The following is a 27,037-nucleotide window of genomic DNA, read 5'->3' on the forward strand; positions in this document are numbered from 1 at the left end:
TTTATTTTCTCTACCCAAGAGAGTTGAGGAGGTTAGACCATTGGAAGTATTTACAGTGGAGGGTGATAAAATTTTTGATATATTGGGGAATTGAGGGTTATGGGGTTTCGGCACCCAAACAGGAGAGGAGGACTTGCTCATATTGAATGGTGGGGCAAGCTTGAGGGACCATGTAGCCTGTTCTTGCTCTTGTTCTTCGTCTGTCCAGCTTTTCCTCATGTGACAACAATTCATTCCAGCTTTAAGTCTAATAAACCTTCCCTGAACTGCTTCCAATACATTAATACTCTCCTTAAATAAGGAGACCAGTACTGTATGCAGTGTCACAGCAGTTGCCTCACAGCTCCATCAACTTGAATCAATCCTACTATGTTGTCTACGTACAGTTTATACGTTCTCTCTTTAACCAAATGGGATTACTCCCACATCCCAAAGATGTGCTTGTAAATTAACTGGCTATTGTAAATTACACCTAATGCAGATGGGTGGAAGGAGAACCTGGGAGGAAGACAGGCATTAAAAAGAGAGAATAGGATACAAGGAAACAAGTGGGGAAATGGGACTGATGGAATGCTCTGAGAGCCACCATGAACTCAATAGGCTAAATGGCCTCCTATGTTTCAAAAAAGTATGAACTAAATAGCATAATCTCACCAATCCCCTAAATAACTGAAGCATAACCTTTTCTTTAGAGTCATAGAGAGATAAAGCCCCTCAGCTCACCAATTCCAAACGTAATATCAACCACCCATTTACATTTATCCTATTCTCCCCACATTCCCATTGACTCTCCCCAGATTCTACCACTCATCTACACACCAGGAGCAATTTGCAGTGGCCAAGTAACCCACCAACCTGCATATCCTTTAGGATGAGAGGGGAAACCAGAGCACCCAGACAATACCCACGCAGTCTCCATTATTTGCTGCACCAGCATTGTAGCATTTTGTAAATAATGCACTAGAATACACAGATCCCTCTGCGCCCTCAGCTCTACAATTTCTCACCCTTTAAAAACATGTTGTTTTAATTTTCTGTCAAATGGACAACTGCATATTTTCCCACATTATACTCTTATTTGCAAACCTTTGCCCAATCGTTTAACCTATACCTGTTTGTTGCCTCCTTGTATCCTCTTCACAACTTACTTTCCAACCCATCTGTCATCAGCAAATTTAGCAAGCACACCTTTGCACCTTGACCCAAGTCATTCTGTAAAAGTTGAAGCCGCAGCCACCGATTCCTGTAGCAGATCATTCATTACATCTTGCCAACCAGAAATACCCATTTATGCCTATTCTCCATTTCCTATTAGCTAATCAACCTTCTATCCAGACCAATATGTTACCTCCTACACCATAAGCTTTTATTTTTCTGCAATAACTTTTGATACGGCAACCTTATCAAATGTCTTCTGGGAAATCAGTAACTTCCTTCAAATTCATGCAGTGCTTTGCAATTATCCATATTCAACTTCAATTTCTACTAATTGTAGCTGTAAAGTTACAATTAAACTTGGTAAGAACTTGACTATGTGTGATCTTCTTGCATCTTCTGCAACTTGGTGTGATTAACAAGATTAACTGCTTTGCATTAATTAAATTCAACAACAACATTAAAAGGTTGAATTGTGAACGAGTAAAGAGTTAAGTTACACATTCATGTCATCTTTTCTTTGATTACACTCTCTCAAGGATCTTGGGCTGTATTACTAATTTAATGCACTATATTAATGAGAGTTGATATTGTTCATGCTATGTTTTACTTAAGCAGCCCAAGAATACTTTCCTGTGACTTACAGACTACAAGAGTCAAATCTCTTCAATGGAAGTTTACAAAAAACAATCATGGTTCAAAATGTACTACAGCTGCAACAAACTATTGACAACTTGCATGTTTAGAAACACCTTTAATGCACTAAAAAAAACATGAAATTCACTACATAATTACCCTCATTCAGTCAAAGAAAATTGTACATTAATCCCACTTCATTAACTTCAGTTTTATTCCTTCCATACTAATCATTGGCTCTCTACAACCATACTCTAAAATATAAATGCTAAGTATAATATAAGATAAACATAACAAGCAGTTGAAAACATTGATATTTGTTGTCCCAGATAGTACATCTTTTACCAGACGATTTAGCAGCAACATCAGCATGAACCGGCCAGTCTCATTCTCCCACTAGAACAGCACTGGCAAAGATCCAAGACAACGTCAGCACATCCATTTGTTTAACTGCAACATCTACGTGATAGAGCATGGAAATTTCCCTGGAGCAAAGAAGGCTGAGAGGTGACATGATAGTGGTATGCAAGATTATGAGAGGCATATATAGGGTAGACAGCAATGTCTGCTTCCCACTGTAGGGGTGTCAAAACTAGAGAGCATAGGTCTAAGGCAAGAGGAGGAAGCTTAAAGGGAATCTGAGCAGTAAAATTTTCACACAAGGGCAGCTGTTATCTGGAAAGAGCTGCCAGAGATGGTGAATGCAAGAACGGTAATGACATTTAGGAGGCATCCGGACAGATACTTGAATGAGCAAGGCATAGGAAGATATGGAATTAATGCAGGCAAGCAGGATTAGTATAGATAGGGATGATGGTCAGTATAGATGCAGTGGGCTGAAGGGCCCGTTTCTATGCTGTACAACTCTATAACTCTAAATAAGAAGGCAGCATATTAAATGCTCAAAAATAGATAAATAGAACCATCTTAAGATTTTAATAGATATAAGAGTTAATTGTTGCAGTCAGTTTATCCTTTAAAAACAAGTTCAACTCCTGAATTAAAATTAATCTGGTACTAGAAAGCTGCAGCAAGTGGCCAATCTCCCACCTAACCAAAGCCACAAGATCACAGACGAGGCACAGAGCAGGAGGGGTATGATGGAAAACTCTCCACTTGCTAGAATACATGAAGCTTTATCCATTCTTAAGACTGCCATCCAAGACCAAGCAGGCCATTTGATCAGTTTCTACATTCACCACTTTTAACTACAGGCTACATTGTGCATCGTCTATTGTGAAGGATGCACTGCAGCAATTAGCCAAGCCTTCAACAGCAGCTTCCAAAACACAATTTTGAAAACAGAAGAACAAGTGTAGCAAGTAGGAACATCATCATTCCAAGTTCCCCACTATCACACACCACCCTGATTTGGCTGTTCATCACTTTTCCTTTATTATTATTCACAAAGCCTTAGAATTCTTAACATTTAATATAGATGGGTACTCGATAGTTATTATGGACATGCTGGGTTTAAGGACCTGTTTCTATGCTGTATTATTTTATGATCCAATGATTATTTTTTTCATAGGCAACAAATCAGTGCTGGCCTCTCTCTCAAAATTAAAAGGTACTTGTAATTAGTGTATTAAGATTCTACAACAAATTCAAACTCTTAACGTGTGTCAAAATCCCCAATTGAGATCCATGTGTTTGTTTTCTTTATTCATTTTTCAGGATTTGGACATCACTGGCAGAGCCAGCATTTAATTGCCCCATCCTAGCTGGACTAGAGAGGGTGAGTTTTCTTGATCTACTTCTGTTCTTCTGGTGAAGGTGCTCCCATAATGATGTCCCTATTGCTGGATGCCAGAGAACTTCATGGATTTCCAGCATATCAGCCCACTGACGATGAAGGCTGTATCAGCAAGCATTTAAATCAATCACATTGCTAGGTTTGGAGTCAGGCAGACTAGGCAGAATCAAGGATGGCAGATTTCCTCCCCTTAAGGAGGCAAGCGAATTATTTTTATGACAATCATATAAACTTGTGGTCAACATTACCAATGATTAGTAATTTTTAAATTCCAATTTGGATTGTTAATTAAGGTCTCTACAATTGTGCAATTTATATGAAAATATGATAATGCAAATATTTTATGAAATCACAACCATTATACAGAGGCAAAACACAACTAATTACATATTACAGTTTCTCCAGCTATAGATCGGTCATATTGCTATAATATTAACTGCAGAATTTAAATGAGTACCTAGCTCACAATTTGAATTATAAACAGGTAATGATGTTATTTAACCATCTCATAATCCACCTAATTTCTTACATTATTTCAAGTTTTAGTTCAGTGTTCTTGGAACAATTTGTATTCTTGAATCTATAAAGGTCAACTCTTCGAAGGTTATTAATTTCAATTAAAGAACTTACAGGTTTTTATTTTGAAATAGATACAAGCATTAAATGTCAAATAATATTCCAAACGAGGGCATTTCTGTGGGGCAATTTCCCCTTCCACTCAAATAATATGCAATTATTAAAGAGTGAATTTTCTTTAATAATTTATGGGTGCTCATCCCCTCACTTCAACACAATTGATCTTTAGGATAAAACACATCTAAAGTTGAAACCTACACAAATATTTTTAGGATAATCAGGTTTCTTTGAGGTCAAAAAAGGGACAGAAAAGTTTCTTGAGTGCTTAGAATTAGAAATTCACTTTCACGAACCACTCAAGTCTTAAGAAGGAACTAGAATGGTTTATTTTTGCTTTTGCTTTTAAAGTCAGCGACTTTAAAAGGAGTCAAACACAATGAAACAGATATATTAAGCCCCACCAGTGGTTCACCACATTTTGTTTAGATAGAATATCAAAAATATTTTACTCTGCATATTTCATTCCATTCAACCCAGAAGTGATTGACACAAGAAAAACAAATCAATTTTTTTAATTATTAAAAGGCAAATCCAATCAATTTGTTTCAGTAAATATAATTTAATAATACTAAACCTTTACATTTAATCTATTCCATAAAGTTTGTATCAATGGCAATGGTATTTTGCTTACTGATGACCTTACAGAAGCAATCTACAAAGATCTGACAATTTATGTGGTATGGATTCCCATTTTCCTATGTTGGTTCCTGTTGGGTGTCAGTTGTATAGATTCTCTAGCAACCAGCAATATACATGTCATTAAGCATGCTGTGCAGACAATCTCATTAACAATTTTATATACAGCAAGCCAGGAACTAAAATTTATAGTGAGAAATTAAAATACAAAAGTTAAAGCAAAAGACAAAATATCAGAAACTTGCTTAAAATTTGGAAAACACCAAATTCTGAAATAATAACTGAAGGAATGGCAATCCACACACACAATTTAGGACCAGATAGATGAACGAACAGAAATTATGGCTGAGCATGCGATTAAAGATACATTCACATTTCATGCAACAAAGTGCCAACATTTTTAGCTCCTTAAAAAGAAAACTCAAGAATAGTTTATAAATACCTGAAATTGTCAGAATCTTGATTCTAAATACTACACTGGAAAAGGTCACAAAACAATGCACTGACAGGTATTACTGACAGTAGCTTCTAATTTCTGCATCAGACTTAGCATGTGCATATTCCAGAAAATACTGTCGGTTTCTTCACATGACAACAAATCTCTGTCAGTTTTGTCATCATTGCAATAGCAAAATCTAACCCATATATATATTTTAATTTGTCTTATGATCACATAATCACTAACAAAAAATATTTGAACTGTAGAACATATCAAGGTAATTGAGATGCCATTCTTAAAGATTTAAATCACATTGTGGGCAATGCCTTGTATCAAGCTCAGTGACAAGTGTACTCTGCAATACAAGCTTAAGTGCAAATGCAATAAGTTGCACTCCCTGTGCAGGCAAGTTTTCACAATAGGTCCAGAAAACAGGAATACTACTTCTCTTAGAACATTAAAAGTGTCACAATGAAGTGCCTAGATTTTCCTGTCTTGTGCAATGGATGAGTTTTTACATTACCATCTGCAAAACTAAAGCACTGAGGAATGCATTTCAAACTTTCTGACTTCAGTGGATTTAAAAGTTAGATTAAGCAGATTAAATTGCTACTTTTCCAAAAATGTGCATGGAGGTAATGGGCTTGGGATATGCTCCCAAAGACATCTTAGCAGATCGTTGCGGTTGATCCTATGGCTTATACACAATGGAAAGAATATCTAAGTTCCTGGATAGGATGCTGACTAAACCAGCAGATTTCAAAGTACAAGTTGCTCTATAAGGTCTAATATTCACAGAATATTAGACACCTTATAGTCAGGGAGCCTGGGAATCAGTGATGGAGGATATAGGTTATTGTAAACTGGCAGAGGTAGTTCCTTGGACCCAGAATCAAGAAGTTGAGCAGGAAGAGCCGTCAGCTTATTTGCAGTGAATGATGTCTGGGGTTTGGCCTGCAAAGTGGGATGACAAGACCAGACACAGGGATATATGGCCTAGGGCTTATTAACCAAGGTACTACACATGCACGTTAGTCCAGATTCTGTCTATCTCAGTAGTCAACACATCCTGACATGATGCCACCTGAGCACAGAACAACTGCACAGGCTGATGGATGGGATTGATTAGTGTTATGGACTGGCATCCTTTCATTGAATTAAGCTGAACAATGGATCTTGTATCATCACACTTCTGTTATAGTAGCTGATTGAAAAATCATACTTAGCTGAGAGCAATTACAATCCAGCCATTTTCTCACAGGGCTTGTGTAACCATTAGCAAAGCATCTTGTAAATACTTGGGAAAAGATCTTGAAATCATTACCATTTATCAATTGTTTAAGTTATGTTCTGAACAATTTGAAGAAAGGACCTGCACACAGAACTTTCAGACCACAATATATTTCAGTGCTATACAAACAACTATACAAAATACTTCTGCAGCATCGTCATTGTTTATCATGTATGACCTGCTCAATATTTTTTTTAAACTGTATTTATACCCGATTCAAAATTGCCTTTTTATTTCATACTAACTATTCTTATGGTACCAAGATAGTGTAAAAGATATTTTTAAGTATGGAACATCATTATGTTAAGCTTACGACCTTCAACAGTTCTACCAACAGATTCATATATCCTAAACATCTGGATCAAGAGAAGAAAGTATGATCTTCTATGAAGCAGCTTTTCCTTTTTGATGGCTTCAGTGAACATTCAACGCTGTCGGTGAGTTTTAACTTTTCAAATTAAACCATCGACCGTTGGCTGTACCCTGAGATCCATCACTGACATAGCTACTAATGACATTCCATGCAAGCAAAGCCCTAAGGTTTGTATTGAAATTCTTGATCAATGATATTTGCTTGGTTTAGCTCACTTGTAAGAAAAGTGAGAACAATTTATCCATAACATTATAAACAAAAATCATATTTTTTTTTACATTTTAAAGGAATACAGGAACTGGTTTATACAACTCCTTTAGTAAATTCCACCATTCAATTAGATCATTGCTGACCTCTTGCTCAATTCGAATTAGTATTAAAATAGATCAACTTAGCAAAAAATTCACATCTTCCCAATTACAGCACAGGATACTACCAGCCAGGGAGCATTCAATCCACATCTTTGCTTGAGCACTCCATAATAAATTGTACTCTTCCTTTATATTAAACATTCATTTCATATTTTCCTCTGAAGATACAATTTTTTCTGCCTTAACAAGATGGTATATTCCACATGGTAAATACTCACTACACAGGATTTTCCCCTAAGCTCTCTACTCACTCTATTAAAGGTGGCCACTAAGGCACTTAACATTCTTTCTCTATTCACTACCACCAATTTTCATAATGTTAACTAAATTTCTTATCTTGTTTTAGCAGAATAATTGTATGATGCACCTCAAACTACAGTTATTCTTCCTCTATGGCAATGCAATGTTACCACACAATATGTTCAATACATCTTTCATACTCTCTAATCCATTTGTATAAAGTAAAATATTTTTGTACTTCATAAGTACTTTCCCTTGTAATAAAACATGACCCATGTTCTACATTATTAAACAAAATCAGAGCACATGGAATTGAGGGTAAGATATTGTCATGGAATAAGGATTGTTTACCAGTTAGAAAAAAGGAATAAATGGCTCATTCTCAAGTTGGAATGTTGTAACTAGGGGGAGTGGTGCAGAGACGATCTAAATGAATGATTTTCAAGTTTGTTAATATCACAAAGATGGTTGGCACGGGGGTTGAGAGGAGGATGCAAAGAAGCCTCAGTAAATATAGACAGGCAAGAACAGGGCAGATAGAATACAATATAGAAAAATGCAAGATATGCACTTCAGTATATATAAAAAAAAGTATTTTGCTTAATTGGTCAACAGGAAGGTGATGTGTTCAGAGGGATCTGCTTGTCCTTGTATATGAATTACTGAATGTTAACATAGGGGTACAGCAAGAAATTAAGGTGACAAATGGAATGCTAGCCTTTTTTTTGCAAGGGAATTTAAGTTCAAGGGTGGATTGCCTTACCGCAATTACAAAGAACTCTGGTGAGGCTGCAGCTGGAATTTTGCATGCAGGTCCTCCATCCATAGAGAAGGAAGGATATACTTACAATGGAGTAAGTACAAAGAAAATTCACCAGCTTGATTCCTGGGACAGAGGGATTTTCATATGAGGAGACAGAGTAGACAGGGCACAATCTCTTGTGAGACGATCTCATTGAAACATACAATAGTTTGAATGGTACATGCTTGGATGCTATCCCTGGCTGAGGTGTCTAAGACTCAAAGGGGTGAGCCATTCAGAAATGTCTTCATTCTGAGGGTTGTTAATCTCTGCAGCTCTCCACACAAGAGCTATGGAGGTTCATCACTAAGCACAAGGTAGATTAATAGACGTTTGAATGTTAATGGAATCAAGAGTTATGGGGTCAGTGGCACTGAGGTACAAGATCAGCCGTTATCTTATTGAATGGCAGAGCAGGTACAAGGAACCCAATGGTTGATTCTTGGTTTTATTTAGAACCACAGAACAATACAGCACAATACAGGCCCTTCAGCCCACCAAGTTGTGCCGACCTTCAAACCACTCCTAAGACTATTTAACCCCTTCCTCCCACATATCCCTCTATCTTAACTTCCTCTATATGCTTATCTAACAATCTCTTGAACTTGATCAACATATCAGCCTCCACCACCACCCCCGGCAGTGCATTCTATGCACCAACCACTCACTGGGTGAAAAACCTCCCTCTGACATCTCTCTTGAACTTCCCACCAATTACCTTAAATGCATGCCCTCTTGTATTGAGCATTGGTGCCCTGGGAAAGAGGCGCTGGCTGTCCACTCTATCTATTCCTCTTAATATTTTGTATACCTCTATCATGTCTCCCCTCATCCTTCTTCTCTCCAATGAGTAAAGCCCTAGTCTCTCATCAATGCATACTTTGTAATCCAGGCAGCATCCTGGTAGATCTCCTCTGCACCCTTTCCAACGCCTCCACATCCTTCCTATAATGAGGCGACCAGAACTGGACACAGTACTCCAAGTGTCGTCTAACCAGAGTTTTGTAAAACTGCATCATTACTTCTCTGCTCTTAAACCTGATCCCACGACTTATGAAAGGCTAACATCCCATAAGCTTTCTTAACTACTCTATCCACCTGTGTGGCAACTTCCAGTGATCTGTGGCTATGAACCCCTAAATTTCTTACATTATTTTTCCTTACTTCCTGCTCAAATCCTAAATATATTGCATGATCTGAAATATATTGCATGATCTGAAATATATTTCTTCATTTATGGGATACAGCTGATGCCTGTAAGTCCGGCATTTGCAATTATGGTGGTGATGACGGTGGTGTTAGAGCACTGTCTTAATGGTTTGATACAAGAGTTGCTTGCCAGACGAGAGTCAAGCACATTAATGTAAATCTGACCCAACATGCAGATTTTCATCCATAAAGAGCATTAATATTTCAGACTCAATTTTACAACAATCCATTACTGATACTAACTTTACTTAAAAACATAACATTCAAATTATTCAGCTGCCATGGTGGGTGATTCAGTAATTTAATCACTAATCATATTTCCACTGCAAAAGTTAAAAATATATCCTATACTGATACCAGGGATATACAGCCATCCTAATTTATTCAATTCAAGCGATACCTGCAAGTCTGAAATTGTTGCCCATCAAATTTTCTGCTATTTTCTTCTATACTATATACCTGAACATTTGCACCAACCTTCAGAAAAAAACAGTACTAAACAATTTCCTTTTACCTATAAACCCCTTCTAAAAAAAAATTGCAAAAAATAGTTCACCTTGAGCAAATTCCTAGTTTATGGCCCTGAAATATTCCAAACATCTCTTTACGTTCAGAAACTCTATCATGAATAATGGATTATAATATCAATTTCACAACTAACATAATTTATATAGATTTTTGGACCATTAGGGATTATGGGAAACAAGCACAAGAGGTGAAGTTAAGGTCAAGATTAGATCTGCCATGATCCTATTGAATGGCAGAACAGGACCAAGGGGCCATACAGCCAACTACTGATTCTATTTCTTATATCCTTGCATTCCAACTTGCTCTGCAACTTATTCTCTTATCCCCCTTGGAAGAGCTAATCTCCAGCCCTCTGTTACAATTTATGTTTCTAAGGAGGATTGAAAAGTTGCCGGAATGCCTGGTCATTTTTCTGACTTCCCTCAATAAACTATATTAGATGTCATTGGTGTCCACTGATTTATTCACTTTGAATTCCACCACTTCTTCACAGAACCAGTTCTTCTGATTTCTTTTAAACTGCTCCACATCTAGTTTCAAAAACTTCATTGCCGCCTCATGGTACAAACTAATGTAAACAATGTAATTATCACCTGCATAATTACATTTCATATTTCAACTCTGCTTCATCCTTTACTTCTCAAAACATCAGATACCTTCAATATACTCAGAAAATTTCTTATTTCTTAGGTATTTTAGCTGATCTAATCCCTTTGCTTTATCTGTTTTCTAAATTATGAATAACTTTCTTTAATTTTTAGCCACATTCATATGCTTTTAACGACTTTACATTTTACTTTTTCCCCCCAAATCAATAGAAATATAACATTTTCACAAGATCTTCTCACTGTTCCTTAATTCAGCACTATGCTTTTTAATGGTTGTTACTTTAATGTCTATTCTCCTCTCCTCAGATTAGTTCACTGAATCAGATGACTTCTAATAATGCATCAACAGTGTCAGTTGCAGAAATTATTATTCAAACCTAGATATTGAAGACAATCATACAGTGCAAAACTGTAAGAAATGAGACTTGCTTTTACAAGTTGGTTTTACAACCTCTGGCATCTCAGCTAATGATGTACTTTTCTTTGAACTATATTCTCTATTATAATGGAGGAACAGTGATATAAATTCAAACAAAGTTCCACTGAAGGAGTATCATATTCCCTTCCCTGAAGGGTACTACAGATACACATGGGCTTTATGAAAATCTAGCAAATTTTTGGTGCTTCACAGATTACTTTCATTCTTGTTAATTTCCACAATTTGCCAAAATGGGATTAGAATTCAGCTTCTAAGTTTTTAATTCATATCAACTAACTAGTCAAACTGTATCCATACAGTACAGAAATACTTGGGAATAGAATGCAAAATTACAAGTATTAGTCACATCCTTCATATACCACAGGAAATTTCTCTATTTCATCTTTCTATGAGGAATTTTATTTTGTGGCAAATACAGAGCTCAAGACATTGCCCCCAAAACAAAATTGCACCAGAAAGATCTGATATGCTTTTTTAACTGAATTTTCCCATCTGGTGTGTTTGATGGCCTGTCATGCCATTAGCTTAACAATCCTATATATATTTTATTCTCACATGTAGGGGTCTGACTTGAAAGTCAAAGAATGACTGCTGCTTATAGCTCATCTGTAATAATCTATCTACAAAGAAAAATTGTTATCCCATCACTGAACTTTCAGGCAGAAATCACTGCTGCATAGTCACAGCAGAACCAAAGCATGATAAATTTTCAAACACCTTTGCATCAACTTAGGGTGTGAAATCGTATCCTCCATGAGATCAAAAGGTTGGCATAGGCTTTATGTCTATTCTGAGTCCAAACTGACAGAGAACAAGGACTTTGACTAAGCTAATTAAAACCTTCAAGTTAGCACTCGTTTCTTCTTGAAAAGGATTTTCCCATTTTAAAGCATTGAAAGTAGGAAACATTAAAAGCCTGAAATCTTATTTAAGAAAAATCCAAGAGATGACGTGTGTAGCTCTCAGATTTAAGTCGTCCTCTTGGAATCTGCTACTGCAAAAAGCTTGGGCGTTCAAAGGGGTAGGAATGGTTTGTCAACAGGATAGCATAGATTGATGCCTGTTGATGGTAAAAACTTACTGAATTGATCTGAAATGAGAACATTTGAAAGGATCTTTATAGATGGGTCACAGGTTAAAGAGTTCCGGTCTGGTCTATAAGAAATCCAATAGGGAATCCTGAAGAACCACAGAGAATGGTTGAAAGAAATAGTGTAGGTACATTTAAAAGGAGACTGGAGAAATAGAACAAAATAGGAATAAAGGGCTACATTGATGGATTTAGATATGAAAAGCTGAGAAAGGGTTCAAGCACAGAAAAAAGGCCCGTTTCTGTGCGTTGTATCTTATGGAAACAGGATTCAAATTCTGGGAAATACCTGTTAGTCAATCAAGATGCATAAAAGATTAAAATGATGGACAGCAGTGGCACAACAGGTGGTGCTGCTCCAGACCCCAGGTTCAACTCTGACTTCTAGTGCAGTCTGTGTGAAATCTGCACATTCTGTGGGATTTCTCACCGATGTTCCCATTTCCTCCCATATCCCAAAGTCCTGATGATTGGTAGGTTTAACCCTAACACTAACCAAAATTTCCCCTCGTGGAAGTGGGTGGTAAGAGAATCAGGGGGGTGGGGGGGGGGTGGTTGACAGGTATGAAATGGAATAGGTTATAGAGAAAGGGGTGAGGGAATGGAATAGATGAGAGTGCTCCAAGAGTCAGCATACTCGATGAACAAAATGGTCTCCTTCTCATTTGTAAGAAAATATGAAATAAATGAACAAAATGAAAATACAATTAAATCACATGCAGCTGTGTTATCCAAGCATGATGTATTCTGCATAAACCAAAATGTATTGGTTTCAGATTCCACAGTGGAGAGAATAATGAAAGTCGATTCCATCAATCTTGCTATGATCTGAACATTCTAATCACCCTGACAGCTGACGTCCACAATTTGGTCGGGAAGTTGTCAAGCATTCAAGGAAACATTAACATGGGGTTCAGCAATGCTCCAAATTAATCTAGTCCTCAAATTATATATGATAACATTGTTGGCTTTGGTGATATTAAAGATTATATAAACTCAGCCAAAAGAAAGAAAATAGATCAAATCTTTAGAGTTAAAGTTGTACAGCACAGGAACAGGCTCTTCATCCCACGGCACCCACCCAAAAGGTGGTTGAAATCTGTAGGATGGTTTCCCAGCACACACTCCATAGAACCATACAGCAGAAAACAGGCCCTTCGGCCCACCACGTTGTGCCGTCCATCAAACCACCCTCACACTACCCAACCCCTTCTTCCCGCATATCCCCCCATCCCACACTCCTCCATATGCCTATCCAACAAGCTCTTGAACCTGTTCAATGTATCTGCCTCCACCACCACCCCAGGCAGTGCATTCCATGCACAAACCACTCTCTGGGTGAAAAACCTCCCCCTGACATCTCCCCTGAACCTCCCACCCATAACCTTAAAGCCATGACCTCTCGTCTTGAGCATTGGTGCCCTGGAAAGGAGGCACTGACTGTCTACTCTATCTATTCCTCTCAGTATTTTATATACCTCTATCATGTCTCCTCTCATCCTCCTCCTTTCCAGTGAATAAAGCCCTAGCACCTTAAGCCTCTCCTCATATTCAATACTCTCCAATCCAGGCAGCATCCTGGTAAATCTCCTCTGCACCCTCTCCAATGCCTCCATATCCTTCCTATAATGAGGTGACCAGAACTGAACACAGTACTCTAAGTGTGGCCTAACTAGAGTTTTGTAAAGCTGCATCATCACCTCGCGGCTCTTAAACTCAATCCCGTGACTTATGAAAGCCAACATCCCATTGGCCTTCTTAACCGCTCTTTCCACCTGTGAGGCAACTTTCAATGAACTGTGAATATGAACCCTCAGATCCCTCTGCTCCTCCACACTGCCAAGTACCTTGCCATTCACCCAGTACTCTGCCCTAGAGTTTGTCCTTCCAAAGTGTACCACCTCACACTTCTCCGGATTGAACTCCATCTGCCACTTGTCAGCCCAACTCTGCATCCTATCAATATCCATCTGTAAGCTCCGACAGCCCTCCACACTATCCACAACACCGCCTATCTTAGTGTCGTCTGCAAACTTACTAACCCAGCCCTCCACCCCCTCATCTATAAATATCACAAAAAGTAGAGGTCCCAGAACCGATCCCTGCGGGACACCACGAGTCACTGCCTTCCAATCCGAGGGCACTCCTTCCACCACAACCCTCTGCTTTCTACATGCAAGCCAATTCCTTCTATAGCCTTCCATGCCATACTGTTTAACTGTTGTGAAAGTACCTGCCTCCATTTCACCTTCAAGCAGATTGTCCCAGATTTCAACTATTCTCTGGCTAAAATATTTCTTCCTCAAATCTCCTCTAAATCTCCTACCTCTTGTCTTTAACACATAGCCAAGGTCTCTATAACCAGAGAACAAGGGGAAAAGTTTTTCCACTATCTGCCCTATCTATTATGCTCATCATTTGGTATACTTCAATCAGGTCTACCCCTCAGCCTTCTCTGCTCCAAGGAAAACAACTCCAGCTTATCCTGTCTCTCCTCATAACTGAAACACTATCCTAGGCAACATTCAGGTGAATCTCCTCTGCCTTCACTTTGATGCACTCACATCCCACCAAGTGTGGTGAGCAAAACTCCTCTCACTACTCCATATGCGGCCTAACTAACATTTTATATAGTTGTACCATACCATCCCTGCTCTTACATTCACGTAAGGCCAGTACCCTGTTTCTATCAACATTCATCAAATTTTGATTCCAGTTTACACTGGATACATGGTTAAAAAAAATGGGCCTCTTGGTCCAACTGGTCCATGCACACCTTAATGTTCCACTTGAACCTCTTGTCATCTAAATTCATCAGTGTAACCCTCTATTCCCTTCTTCCTCATATCGGTCCAGCCTCACTGTAAATGTACTTAATACTAGTGCTGTGCACTATCCCATGGTAGCAAGCTCAACATTCTCCCCACTGTTTTAGTAGAGTAACTTATTCTGGATTCCCGATTAGACTTATTGTTTTAGTAGCTCCTAAGATGTCACTCTTAAGTGAAATAATTAGGGTTAGGTCATTACTTCTGCATCACTATTCTTCTCACCATCCAGCATGGCTGAGAAGTTCACTACATAATGCACAAGTATTCTACTCCAACTCAAGCTGAGTTGATTTAGTGCATAACCCAAAACAGATCATATTAGCAACATCAAGCTGTGTGTCAGGCCAATTGGAAATTCAGAAAAGTGTATTTTGGCAGTGGAAATCTGTTCTGTTGATGCCATCTTCCATCCAACACTGCTATCTTTTGGCAACCAGAAGCAGGTGTCTGACTAAGAGTTCTGCAGTGCCCATTGAGCCAAGATTAGGTCTCCAGCCCTGGGAAATATTCACTCAGAAATGGGCTGAGCCAGTGAGAGAGTAGGTGCAGAGTGTTAAGAGAGGAACATCCTGTACAGGGAAGAAAGGAGGTGCCAAACAACAGAGTTTGGTCCTCATGTACATGTTTTGTAGTCAATTGTGTGCATGGCAAGCATGTTTGTGTACTAGAGAGTGTTACCCAAATGCATGTGCAGACACGTGTCAGATTGTGTGAACCCAAATGTGTGTGCATGGACATACAAGAGGTCAAACGTCCTTGCATATGTCCAGCTTTGTGAGTGATAACATCCATGCAATAGACCTTCGCTTCCAGTTGTCTTGGACCAGACGGAGACCTAGCACTTTGAAGTCTATATAGTAAGCTCATGTGCAATGGCTTTCCCATGTTAAAAGACATCAGCTACAAGCAACTTCTATTTAATTTGAAATTTGGGATCTGGAACCTCAGGACACTCATGGAATTGCCCATTAGTTGCAGATCTGAATTCACTGTGCTTTCATAGCCCAGGAACTCAGATGATTACACATTGATATCACTGCCCTAGTGAAACATGATAGGAGATGGCTCAGCTTCAGTCATCAAACTGCAGAATGCAGCCAATGCTTGTGTATGCACACAATGGAGAAGGGCCATTGAGGATGACAGAGTAAATCTAGACTAAAGTTGTGAGCACACTGAAATAAATGTAAATGGCAGAAGGATCACATCAACTCCCGAACTACCCATATGCAATTAACCCACACATGCCTCCTGCCCACCCCACCATAGCAGAGTCTGCATGCCCCACATTGGCCTTGCTGGCTTTCTCAGAGTGCAGAGAATTAGATTGGAAGTATGTCAATGGCAAAGTATGTCTGAAGCAGTGCAAAAGACGACAACTGCTACCTTTATACCAGCATTTAGAATACATCTTCCTTTCTCCTCACAGCACTCAACCATGTTTCTTTCTATGTCCCACATTTCTAAGTCCTTCCTCTCCCACCCAGAAACAACTGGGTTTCCTCTCTTCACTTCCCACCCTACTAGCATTAAATATATTATTTTCTACCATATCTGACACCTCTAGTGTCATCATCTCCAAATACATCATCTCTTCTCCTCCCATCAGCTTGTTAATCCAAGGTCATTTTGATCCATGGCACCTTCCCTTGTAATCACAGGAGATGCATCTGCTCTTTTACCTCCTTCCTTCCCACCACCCAGGATCCCAAACACACTTTCCAAGTATAGCAGCAATTTACATGTACTGCTTTCAATTCACTGCCCACAGTTCAATCTACCTTGTGTTAAGGAGGCCAAATGCAATTCAGTTGACCATATTGCAGACACTTCTGCTGGACTACAAGTGTGGTCTCTGCTTCCAGTCACCCATTACTTCAATTGCCCAGCCCACTCCCACTAAGGCTACACAGTTCCAATGAAGTTATATTGACAGAGGAGCAGTACTTCATCTGTTAACTAGCTTTCAGCCAACGAAACACACAATTCTAATGTTACCACTTGCACCCCTTCTAGCTCCATATCTTGTTTCGTTTTGTTCCAAAGCAACACGTTTAGCATACAAAATTAAGAGAGTTTTGCTGCAGCTCTGCAGGGTCACTAGGTACTATTACTGAGTTTGTTTATCTTACCCAAACAAAATTATCTTTGCCTTAGGGGGGTGTAATGTGGGTTTACTTGACCAACTCCTTGGAGACGAAAGATACTCCATGAGGAAAAATTGAGTTGAATGAGCTTATATTCTCTGGAGGTTAGAAGAATGGGAAGTGATCTCATTGAAATGTATTCTTAAATGGCTTGGGGGGCAAATATTGAGATGCTGTTTCTCATCACTGGAGAGTCTAGAAGAAGGGAATATAGCTGTGGTTGCTCAGTTGATGGTCCTGATCCCATTTCTCATGCTTTTTTAAAAAATGATATCTCTAGTGTTTGCAATCAGTTCCAAGTTAACTGCGAATGCTACTGGCTATGAATATCACACTGTTAAGAGGCACCAATTATAATTATACTGAAAGATTTAATTGTACTTGCGTAGCACAGTTTAATGAGTGATCAGAAACCAGAAAATGTGAAAACAATGGAAAAACAAAGTGCAAACGGATGTATTTTCTGAGGACAAAAGAAATTAATAACAATTTTCAGAATGTATTTAATGAAAAAATTCCATGATTTTACCCCATGTAGCTCCATACATGCCAGGAATAAGAATAAAGAAATTACACAAAATAAATCTATTTTTCAAAAATAGGACAGACAAGGATTGCATTTAGCCTGAAACAACTTACAAGCACAAAACTTCACAATGCAATCAAAAATCCAAATTCCACCAACTTCACTGTTTTAAAAAAACCTGATTGTTACTTGACAGAGAGAAAGATTATGCATAATTTCAAAACAACAGATAAAAAACTGGTTTTTGTTTCAGATCTTTTTTCTTAAAATATTTCAATACTGGACAACAATAAAATTGAAGAGTACCAGAAATGGAACATGCTTGACAAAAGGTTGCAATAAACATTCATTGCTGTCGGTGGGTTTTATTCTTAAACAACTCACTGATCAGTGAATGCAAACTGCAGCCCAAATATCTTTATTCAGTAAAAATTATTGCACAAAACTCAAGAATCTGTAACGCAAGTTGATTATTCATTTCAGAAACTCTAGTTAGCTGAAATAATAATGTAATCACTATATAAAAGTGATTATTTTAACAGTACTATTGATATCACAATTCTTTTTGCCAATTTAGGCTTATACACTTCTTCCAACTGAAACCTTCACCTGAATTCTCATTCTGACAGGTTAATATTGTGGAAAAATTGGAGTTGATATTCTGTAAGTATTTAAAAGAATGAAAGACCTACTCCATTTAAAGTTAGTTTCTGACATTGTCCTCTTTATTTGATAATAGTTTACTTTAAAAACATTTTGAACCAAGAAAACCAACTGCTACTACAATGTTATCTGCAACCCATCACAACTACAGCTCACAGGAGACCAAAGACACAGTCATCTGCAAGATAAACAGATCAAATCATCACATCCACAATTTGGAGAGGGGTGAGGAAGAAAGTGACCATAAGACAAAGTTTCAGTGTTGTGTTTTTCAACCTTGGAAAAATGCTGAGAAAAGAACATGCGAGGATGCAGAAAGGAGAAAAAAAAACATACATCACAATGTGGAATCATTGAAATGGTGTAAAAAAAAGATTTTATACTGGCAGATCTAGTAATATTAAAAGAGGATCAGAAGCAAGCCATTCAATACTGTTCCACCATTCAACATGACCATGGCTGATCACTCACTTCAGTACCCTGGTTCCCACTTTCACCACTCATCCCTTCTTCCCTTTAGCACAAATGCATTTAATGACGTCCATTCCCTTCTGTAATACAATATTCCACTGGTTCATCACCTCTAGGTGAAGAGATTTCTTCAGCTCTCAATTCTAACTGGCATACCCCATATCCCGAGGCTATGACCCCTGGTTCTAGATTCCTGAGCCATCGACAACATCCTCCCTTCATCTGCCTAGCCTTTTTATGATTTTACAGATCTCAATGCGATGCCCTGTCATTCTTCTAAACTCCAGTGAACACAGGCCTAATCAACCCAATGAAAAACACCATGATGCTGGAGCAACTCAGCAGGCCAGGCAGCATCCGTGGCGAAAAACAGGTGGTCGACATTTCAGGTCAGGACCCTTCTTCAGGTCTTAAGATAGGAAAAGGAGAAAGCCCAATATATAGGAGGGAAAAGCAGGCAGTGATAGGTGGACAAAAGAGGGGAGGGCGGGGTGAGCACAAGGTGTTGATAGGTATATGCAGGTAAGGGGGAGGAGGGGAGAGCAGATCCACTGGGGGATGGGTCAAGGGGAAGGAGAAAGGGTAGAAAAGGCAGCTAGTAATGGGAAGAAGAGAAGCAGCATGGTGGGGGGGGGGGGGGGCGGAGGTGGGATTATCTAAAGTGGGAGAATTCAATGTTCATGCCATTAGGCTACAAGGTTCCAAGACTGAAATGAGGTGCTGTTCCTCCGGTTTGTGCTTGGAATTCTCCTGGCAGTGGAGGAGGCTGAGGGCTGTCATATCAGTGATCATGTGGCAGTGGGAGAGTTGAAGTGACTAGCAATGGGGAGATGCAGATTGCAGATCCCCATTCCCAGTATCTTCAACTCCCCCTCCCACGTGATTACTGATATGACAGTCCTCAGCCTCCTCCGCTGCCAGGAGAATTCCAAGAGCAAGCTGGAGAGACGGCACCTCATTTTCAGTCTTGGAACTTTGCAGCCTAACGGCATGAACATTGAATTCACAAGATCACAAGATAAGGGAGCAGAAGCAGGCCATTCGGCCCATCGAGTCTGCTCCAAGGAAAAGGGAAAAAGAAATGGGGTGGGAAAAAAGAGAGAGAGAAAAAAAACTATTCTAATCCCATTTGCCAGCCTTATCCCCATATCCCTTGATACCCTGACTATTTAGATATCTGTCTATCTCCTCCTTGAATACCCCCACTGATCTGGCCTCCACTGCTGTGCGTGGCAAGGAGTTCCACAATTTCACCACCCTCTGGGTAAAGAAACTTCTCCTCATCTCTGTCTTGAAACTGTACCCTCTAATTCTAAGATTGTGCCCTCTGGTCCTGGACACGCCCACCAAGGGAAACAGCCTAGCCACATCTACTCTATCCTTACCTGTCAACATTTTAAATGTCGCTACGAGGTCCCCTCTCATCCTTCTGTACTCCAGCGAGTACAGTCCAAGAGCCGACAAACGCTCATCATACTTAAGCCCTTTCATTCCTGGAATCATTCTCGTAAATCTCCTCTGAACCCTCTCCAACGTCAGCACATCCTTCCTAAGATGCGGGGCCCAAAACTGCGCACAGTATTCCAAATGAGGCCTCACTAGCGCCGCGTAGAGCCTCATCAACACGTCCTTACTTTTATACACTATACCTCTCGAGATGAATGCCAACATAGCATTCGCTTTCTTAACCACCGATCCAACCTGGTGGTTAACTTTTAAGGTATCTTGTACGAGTACCCCCAAGTCCCTTTGTACTACCGCACTATCAATCTTCTCTCCTTCTAGATAATAATCTACCCGCTTATTTCTACTTCCAAAGTGTACAACTGCACATTTCTCAACATTGAATCTCATCTGCCATTTCCTTGCCCATTCTCCTAAACTGTCTAGGTCCCTCTGCATTCTTTCTATTTCCTCTATGCTCCCTACTCCTCCACTTATCTTGGTGTCATCCGCAAACTTAGCCACACAACCATTCTCCCACTTCAAGTAATCCCCATACCTCTTCCCCCCTTCCCCACAACACACACCCTCCACACCAAGCTTCTCCTCTTTTTCCCATTCCTCGCCTTTTTTTCCTCTCTCCCCTTCCCTTTGACCCATCCCCTGATGGATTGGCTCTCCCCTCCTCTCCCACACCTACCTATCACTATCTCTTACCTGCATCTACCCATCACTATCCTGTGCCCACCCCACCTCCCCTCTTTTGTCCACCTATCACTACTCTGCTTTTCCCTCCGATATATTGGGCTTCCCCTTTTTCCCATCTTCAGTTCTGAAGGAGGGTCCTGACCTGAAACGTTGACTGCCTGCTTTTCTCCACGGATACTCCCTAGCCTGCTGAGTTCCTCCAGCATCATCGTGTTTTTCATCCAGATTCCGGCATCTGCAGTCCTTTGTTTCTCTAAACAACCCAATGTTGTCTCGTACATTATCTGCTCTTCCAAGAATCAATCTAGTAAACCTTTGCTGTGCTCCCTTCATGCTAAGAACATCCGTCCTCAGATAAGGAGGCCAAAACTGCACACAAAACTCAAGGTGGGTCTCACCAAGACCCAGTACACCTGCAGCAAGTCAACCTTGCTCCTTTACTCAATTCCTCTTGTAACGAAGGCCAACATACTATCTCCTACAATACTGCTCATGGCGAGTTCAATGATACATTGCAAAAAAATATTTGAGTTGGGCAATAAATCTGGTCAATAATAGTGGTGTGCACACAGCACCCACCTAGCATGAAAATCAGGAGGTTCAAAGCACTTTCACCTTTAGGCCTACACATCTTTTTCAGCAAGTTGAAGGAAGCAAAAAGACACCACATAGCAGCTGAACAGTCTGTTCAAGGACCACATTAGATAGTTACTGCACATAACTGATAAGACCATAGGAAATAATAGTAGGAATGGGTCATTCAGTCCTATGCACCTGTTAAACCATTCAATATTATTGCTGATCTTTTATCTCAGCACCATTTTCCATCATTTGGAAGCTAAGCCCTCACAGCCCACCTGGGAAGAGAATTCCAAACTTTCACCACCTTCTGGGTGAAGTATTTATTTCGATTTGGTTTGGATGTCCACCTCTATTTAGAGATTGTGACCCCTAGTTTTGGACATCCCAGCCAGGGGGGATACATCAACTTCACACCTATTTTGTCAAGCTACACAAGTATTTTATGATAAGATCACCTCATATTCTTCTAAACTCAGGAGATTTTAAATCCTTGCCTGCTTAACCTATCACAGTACAAGCTCCTCAATCCCAGGTGAACCAGGAGAATCAACTAGGTGCACCTTTTTTTGCTGTGGCTCCAGCTATTCACAATCTATGACAATGATTTGAATATGGGGATCAAGTACAATATATTTGTTTGCTGATGGTACCAATGTGGGAAGGAGCAAGTGTCTCAAGGAGGATGTAGAATGACTTAACATTGTTTCAGGCAGGTTACACTATGGTGCTCAAAGGAACCCAAGTATCTGAATCACTGACAGTTAATGTGCAGGTACAGCAAGCAATTGGAAAGCCAACTTTTGTTGGCCAAAAATGCAAGAGGATTTAAATTAAAGTTTCTTACTAGAATTATATAGAGCTCTTTTAAGACCACCTCTGGAATATTGTGTCCAGGTCTGGTCTCCCCTCCTAAGGAAGGAGATACAGGGGCTCCCCAGGTTCCAAACGACCTCACTTATGGAAATCCAACTTCATGTAAGTTCTCTCATACATTTTAAGCATTTTTCAAGCTAGCAATAATGTGTTTCACAGTATTCATTAATGACTGGATACAGTATATATATTCAATAGTTTAATTATTGGTAGTGTTAGGGTAATTATTCAATGAAAGAATCATAGCAAGTGTATGTAGAGCAATACAATATGGGTAGTTATAGAAAACTGACATTTCTGACTTATGGAGAAATTGGTTTACAAACAGTGCTCAGGAACAGAACCCTTACGTAACGCAGAGGCTGCCTGTACTTTCAACAAAGTGTTCTAATTATGTATAATAACCTTGTGTGACATTAAAGGCCTTTTGAAAATCCAAATGCGCCACATCCTCTGGTTTCCCCCTTAACTATTCTGCTGGTTGCAACCTCAAAAAATCTTTCAGATGTCAAACGTGATTTCCCTTTCATAAATCCATGTTGACACAACAGAATCTGATTATTATTTCAAGTTCCTGTTACTTCTTCCTCAATAATAGATTCTATCACAACTCCTTCAACCAATCACCCTATTATCTTTTTGGAGTAAAAAGAGATGCTATAAATCCAATACAGAAAACAAGAAATGATAGAAGAATCTTGAAGGATCAGTTATCTGACCATTTCCCTCTCCATGGATGGTGCCTGACTTGCTGTGTTCTTCTTGCATTATCCGTTTTACCCAATAATACCAGTGGTGGTGATTGTGCGGGCGAATGATATGGACAGCAAAGAAAACAGACCAGATTTCAAAGGAGGACTATTTAAGGGTCATTGGTTAGAACTTTCAACTTTAAATTCAACAATTTCAAACTCCAGCCATAAGAGTTACCACTAATCTTGCTACTACAATCTATACCTCCTCTAGACCCAATTTTTGTTTCTTTACCTGTCCTATTACCCTCCCCCTATTCCCTTACACCATTAACCCTTTTGTCATTTGCTCTCCAGCATTCCACACATCAGACAACATTCTGTTGTTCTCTACAAACCATCTCCACCCTTCACCCCCAACACACCCCCACCATCCTCTGTACTTGATTGAAACCTATTACATCCTGCACATTTTTCAGCTTCAATGAAAGATCATTGACTTGAAATGCAAACCTTTTTCTCTTCATAGAAGCTGCCTGACCTGCATTTTCAGCATTTGCTGTTATTTTAAATTCTTGTAATCGCATGTATTAAAATAACAATTGTAACTTTGTATCATTTTCAGTAACCAACATTTGTGTGCATATTTTCTTTACAAAAATTATTTTGTTGCTGCTATCTGATGAATAAACTCTTGCAGCATAGCAGAATAGGTAGTAATTTCAGTGCACGCTTGTAATTTTATCCACTCAAGGTAGTTATTTTCTGTCCACACTATACAATTAGGAACGAGAGTGTAAGAATCTAAGCAAAACAACCTTAAAATTATAAAGACACAAGAGATTGTCACCATTTAAAGAACGGAATATTAGGCAAGTCTTAGTGAAAGAGACTCAAGTCCCTTCATCTGAAAAAAGCAGGGAGATTTTGAGATGGAATTTCAAAGTACAGGGCTGCATCAAGTGCAGTTACATCTGTCAATGGTTGAGTAAGAGATGGGCAGGGGATGCACAAGAGGCCAGAATGAGAGGAGATCAAGAATTCTGGTAAGATTAGTGAAGGTAACAGAAATGGAGATGGTCAATTCCACAAAAGAATCAAACAAATAGGATAGGAACTTTAAATCAGAGGTGTTGGACCAACAGCCAATGTAAGTTAGTGAGGTCTTAATCTAATTTTCGACGTGACGAAGGCGTGGAGGAGGACTTGAAGCAGATGAAGGAGATATGGAGGCAATAGGGATGGAGATAGTCTAGGGCATAAAGGAATTGAAACAAAAGAATAAGAATTTTATTTTGGAAATGACTCATCATATAATGTCATCTACTCAGCTAGTTAATTTGTATTAGTTTTTAGAGGCAAGGGCGGACGATGTGGGGTGGAGTGAAGGAGGAAAGAGAAAGAATTTTCCAAGCATCTAGCTTTTGGGGTTACCCCACTGACAAAAATAAAACAGAAGACACTTGTATTTTAATGTACAATATTCCTTACATAATATTCTTCATAGTTCACCATATTCAGTATAGCATTTTACAAGATTTATGCAAATATATTCTTATTAACTTGAAGGTCATAGTACAGAAAGAACAAAAATACATATCCACAAAATATTTAAGAGTAAAAATGCCACATCACTGCAACTTCAATATTTTGCTGGACCATTACTCACTGTTTAGTGAGTTCATCTGAAGCACTGATGAGGATTCCAAATGCTGCGCATCTGCACCTGTGAAAATATCAGAATAAAAGTCAAACATATTGAAGCAGGACATCACTGACAGGGAAACAGCATAGCATATTATACTATAAAGTTTATCAGCCCATCAATATGGCAGACCCGCAATTATCCTCAGCAATAAGAGACAAGGAACAAGCAGCCCGCTAGAATGTTCTCTTGGATAAAACCCCATCATCATAGGAAGCTAAAAGATCACAGCAGCCTGTGTGTTAATGTATTTATAGATAACAGAGCTATTTTCAGGATGGTCTCTATGGCAGCGGGGATAACTCCAGAGTTGTCCCCAAGGCTGTCACCATGGTAACCAAGCCTTAACTGAACTAAGAGATGCTTTAAGAATGACACCACCAGACATCAACCAAAGGTGATGGCCCATAAGGCTGTTAAGGATTATGCAGAAAATGTGATGTCTGTAATAGATCTGCACCTTCTCATCTTGGGTTGCTCAAGTGATATCTGAATGCCTATACTTCACTGAAGATGCAATGCTTCATCTGTGTATAAAAATGCTATACTTTGTACATTGAAAGAGAATGTGCCCACTGCACTCTCAAGATGAACAGACCTATCACCCATGCAGCAAAGACAACTTCTGCTCCACAATGATAGCAGTATGCATCAAAAAAGACAATGTATGTGCAAGATTATAACGATGACCGTCTTCCAGTATGCAATCTGCCACAGGTAGAATTGAATATCCCAAAAATTAAAGTGCCTCAGGTTACGTGCCTAATTTTAATCAGGACTAATACAATTTAACTGGCTAATGCATCTTTGTTTGATTTACCTTTTATATTCATAGAACATACTAGGAATCCCTAGTTAACCTGAATGAACAAATATTCACTCAAAGTGCGGAATTGGAATCAGAGGTTGGGCTAGGTCGCCTTCATGACATTCTTTTTTTGCCCTGATGGTATCCCATATTTATTAACATTTATTTTCAACATGCATGACAGAATTCAAATTCATAACCTCTAGAATTGCTGGCCCAATATCATAACAAGTAGGCTATTCCACCAGTATAGTTTACTTAAATGGATTAAATAGGATTTTATTAGTGATACGGTTTGTAACCCTTCATCTTTCTCTGTATCAAAAAAAAATACATCCATTTGATAAGTGGTTGAGGCAGGTGCATTAACATTTAGAAACACTTGGACAGGTAGATTAACAAGAAAGATTTACAGCGATGTGGACCAAATTCAAGCAAAAGGGACTAGCTTAAATGGGCATCTTGGTCAGCATGGACCAGTTGGGCTGAAGGGCACGTTTCCATGCTGTACAACTATGATCTCAGTAATAAACCTCCTTGTCCTATTCATTTGTTCTTGCCACAAATATTCCTATGACTAGTCCTTAATTAAATACCCACCAAGAAATAGGTTACACTTTAAGTTTAACACCACCAAAATGTTCTTTCTCTTCCCAGTCCTGCCCAAAATAACCCATTCTATTTCCTTGGTCAAATTACTTCACATTTGTACCGTTTATAACAGCCACTATAGTGATGAGGCTGAAGTAGAAGAGCATATTCAATAAACATTCTTTAATCCCTTATTTCTGCCATTAACCCCATCTCAAACAAATTACATAACCACCCACACACTAACTTCTTCATGATTTTCATTTAAGGTTATGCACATTGGCTGTCACTATATAATTATATGGGCTCCCCTCAATAATGGCCTCACAGAGCAAATCTCTGCAGTCTACCAACTCTACAATATGCTGTAAAAATGAAAGCTTCATGTTTATCAAATAGCCATTGACAATGTTTTGGCTCTTATTTATAAAATTCATGTAAAAGCATAGCCACTTAGAATTGCAAAAACTGTGTGTGCACAAATTTGCTGTACATAGTTTTGCAAATATGACTTTTGTTGGAACCCACCATTCACCTAACTGAATGTAGTACAGTAGATTTGATGAATATTGACTTTCCAAAAGCACATCCTTCACAAAGCACTCATTGGGAAATTCCGGCCTAGCACTACTAAGGAGATGGATGCTAGACTAGGGATACAATAGAAGGGAGACTGCAACAGAGGTGTGATCATTTTTTATGGGTTAAAATAACATGTATTAAAATATTATTAATAATGTTATAAGTTAATAGTGAACCAAAGCAGGCTTTTTAAGTAGAGCTTAAGA

General features: G+C 39.1%; 1 protein-coding gene across 1 annotated transcript in view; it reads right to left on the reverse strand.

Annotated features, from left to right (window-relative positions):
- Positions 1 to 27,037, reverse strand: part of LOC127582240 (nuclear receptor subfamily 6 group A member 1) — a 219,651-nt gene that overhangs the window by 146,464 nt on the left and 46,150 nt on the right. Inside the window, exon 3 of the mRNA XM_052037381.1 lies at positions 24,815 to 24,871. Within this exon, the coding sequence (XP_051893341.1) occupies positions 24,815 to 24,871 (57 nt within the window). The remainder of the gene's footprint in view (positions 1 to 24,814; positions 24,872 to 27,037) is intronic.

The sequence above is a fragment of the Pristis pectinata genome, chromosome 23, assembly GCF_009764475.1.
Source record: "Pristis pectinata isolate sPriPec2 chromosome 23, sPriPec2.1.pri, whole genome shotgun sequence".
NCBI classification, from domain to species: domain Eukaryota; kingdom Metazoa; phylum Chordata; class Chondrichthyes; order Rhinopristiformes; family Pristidae; genus Pristis; species Pristis pectinata.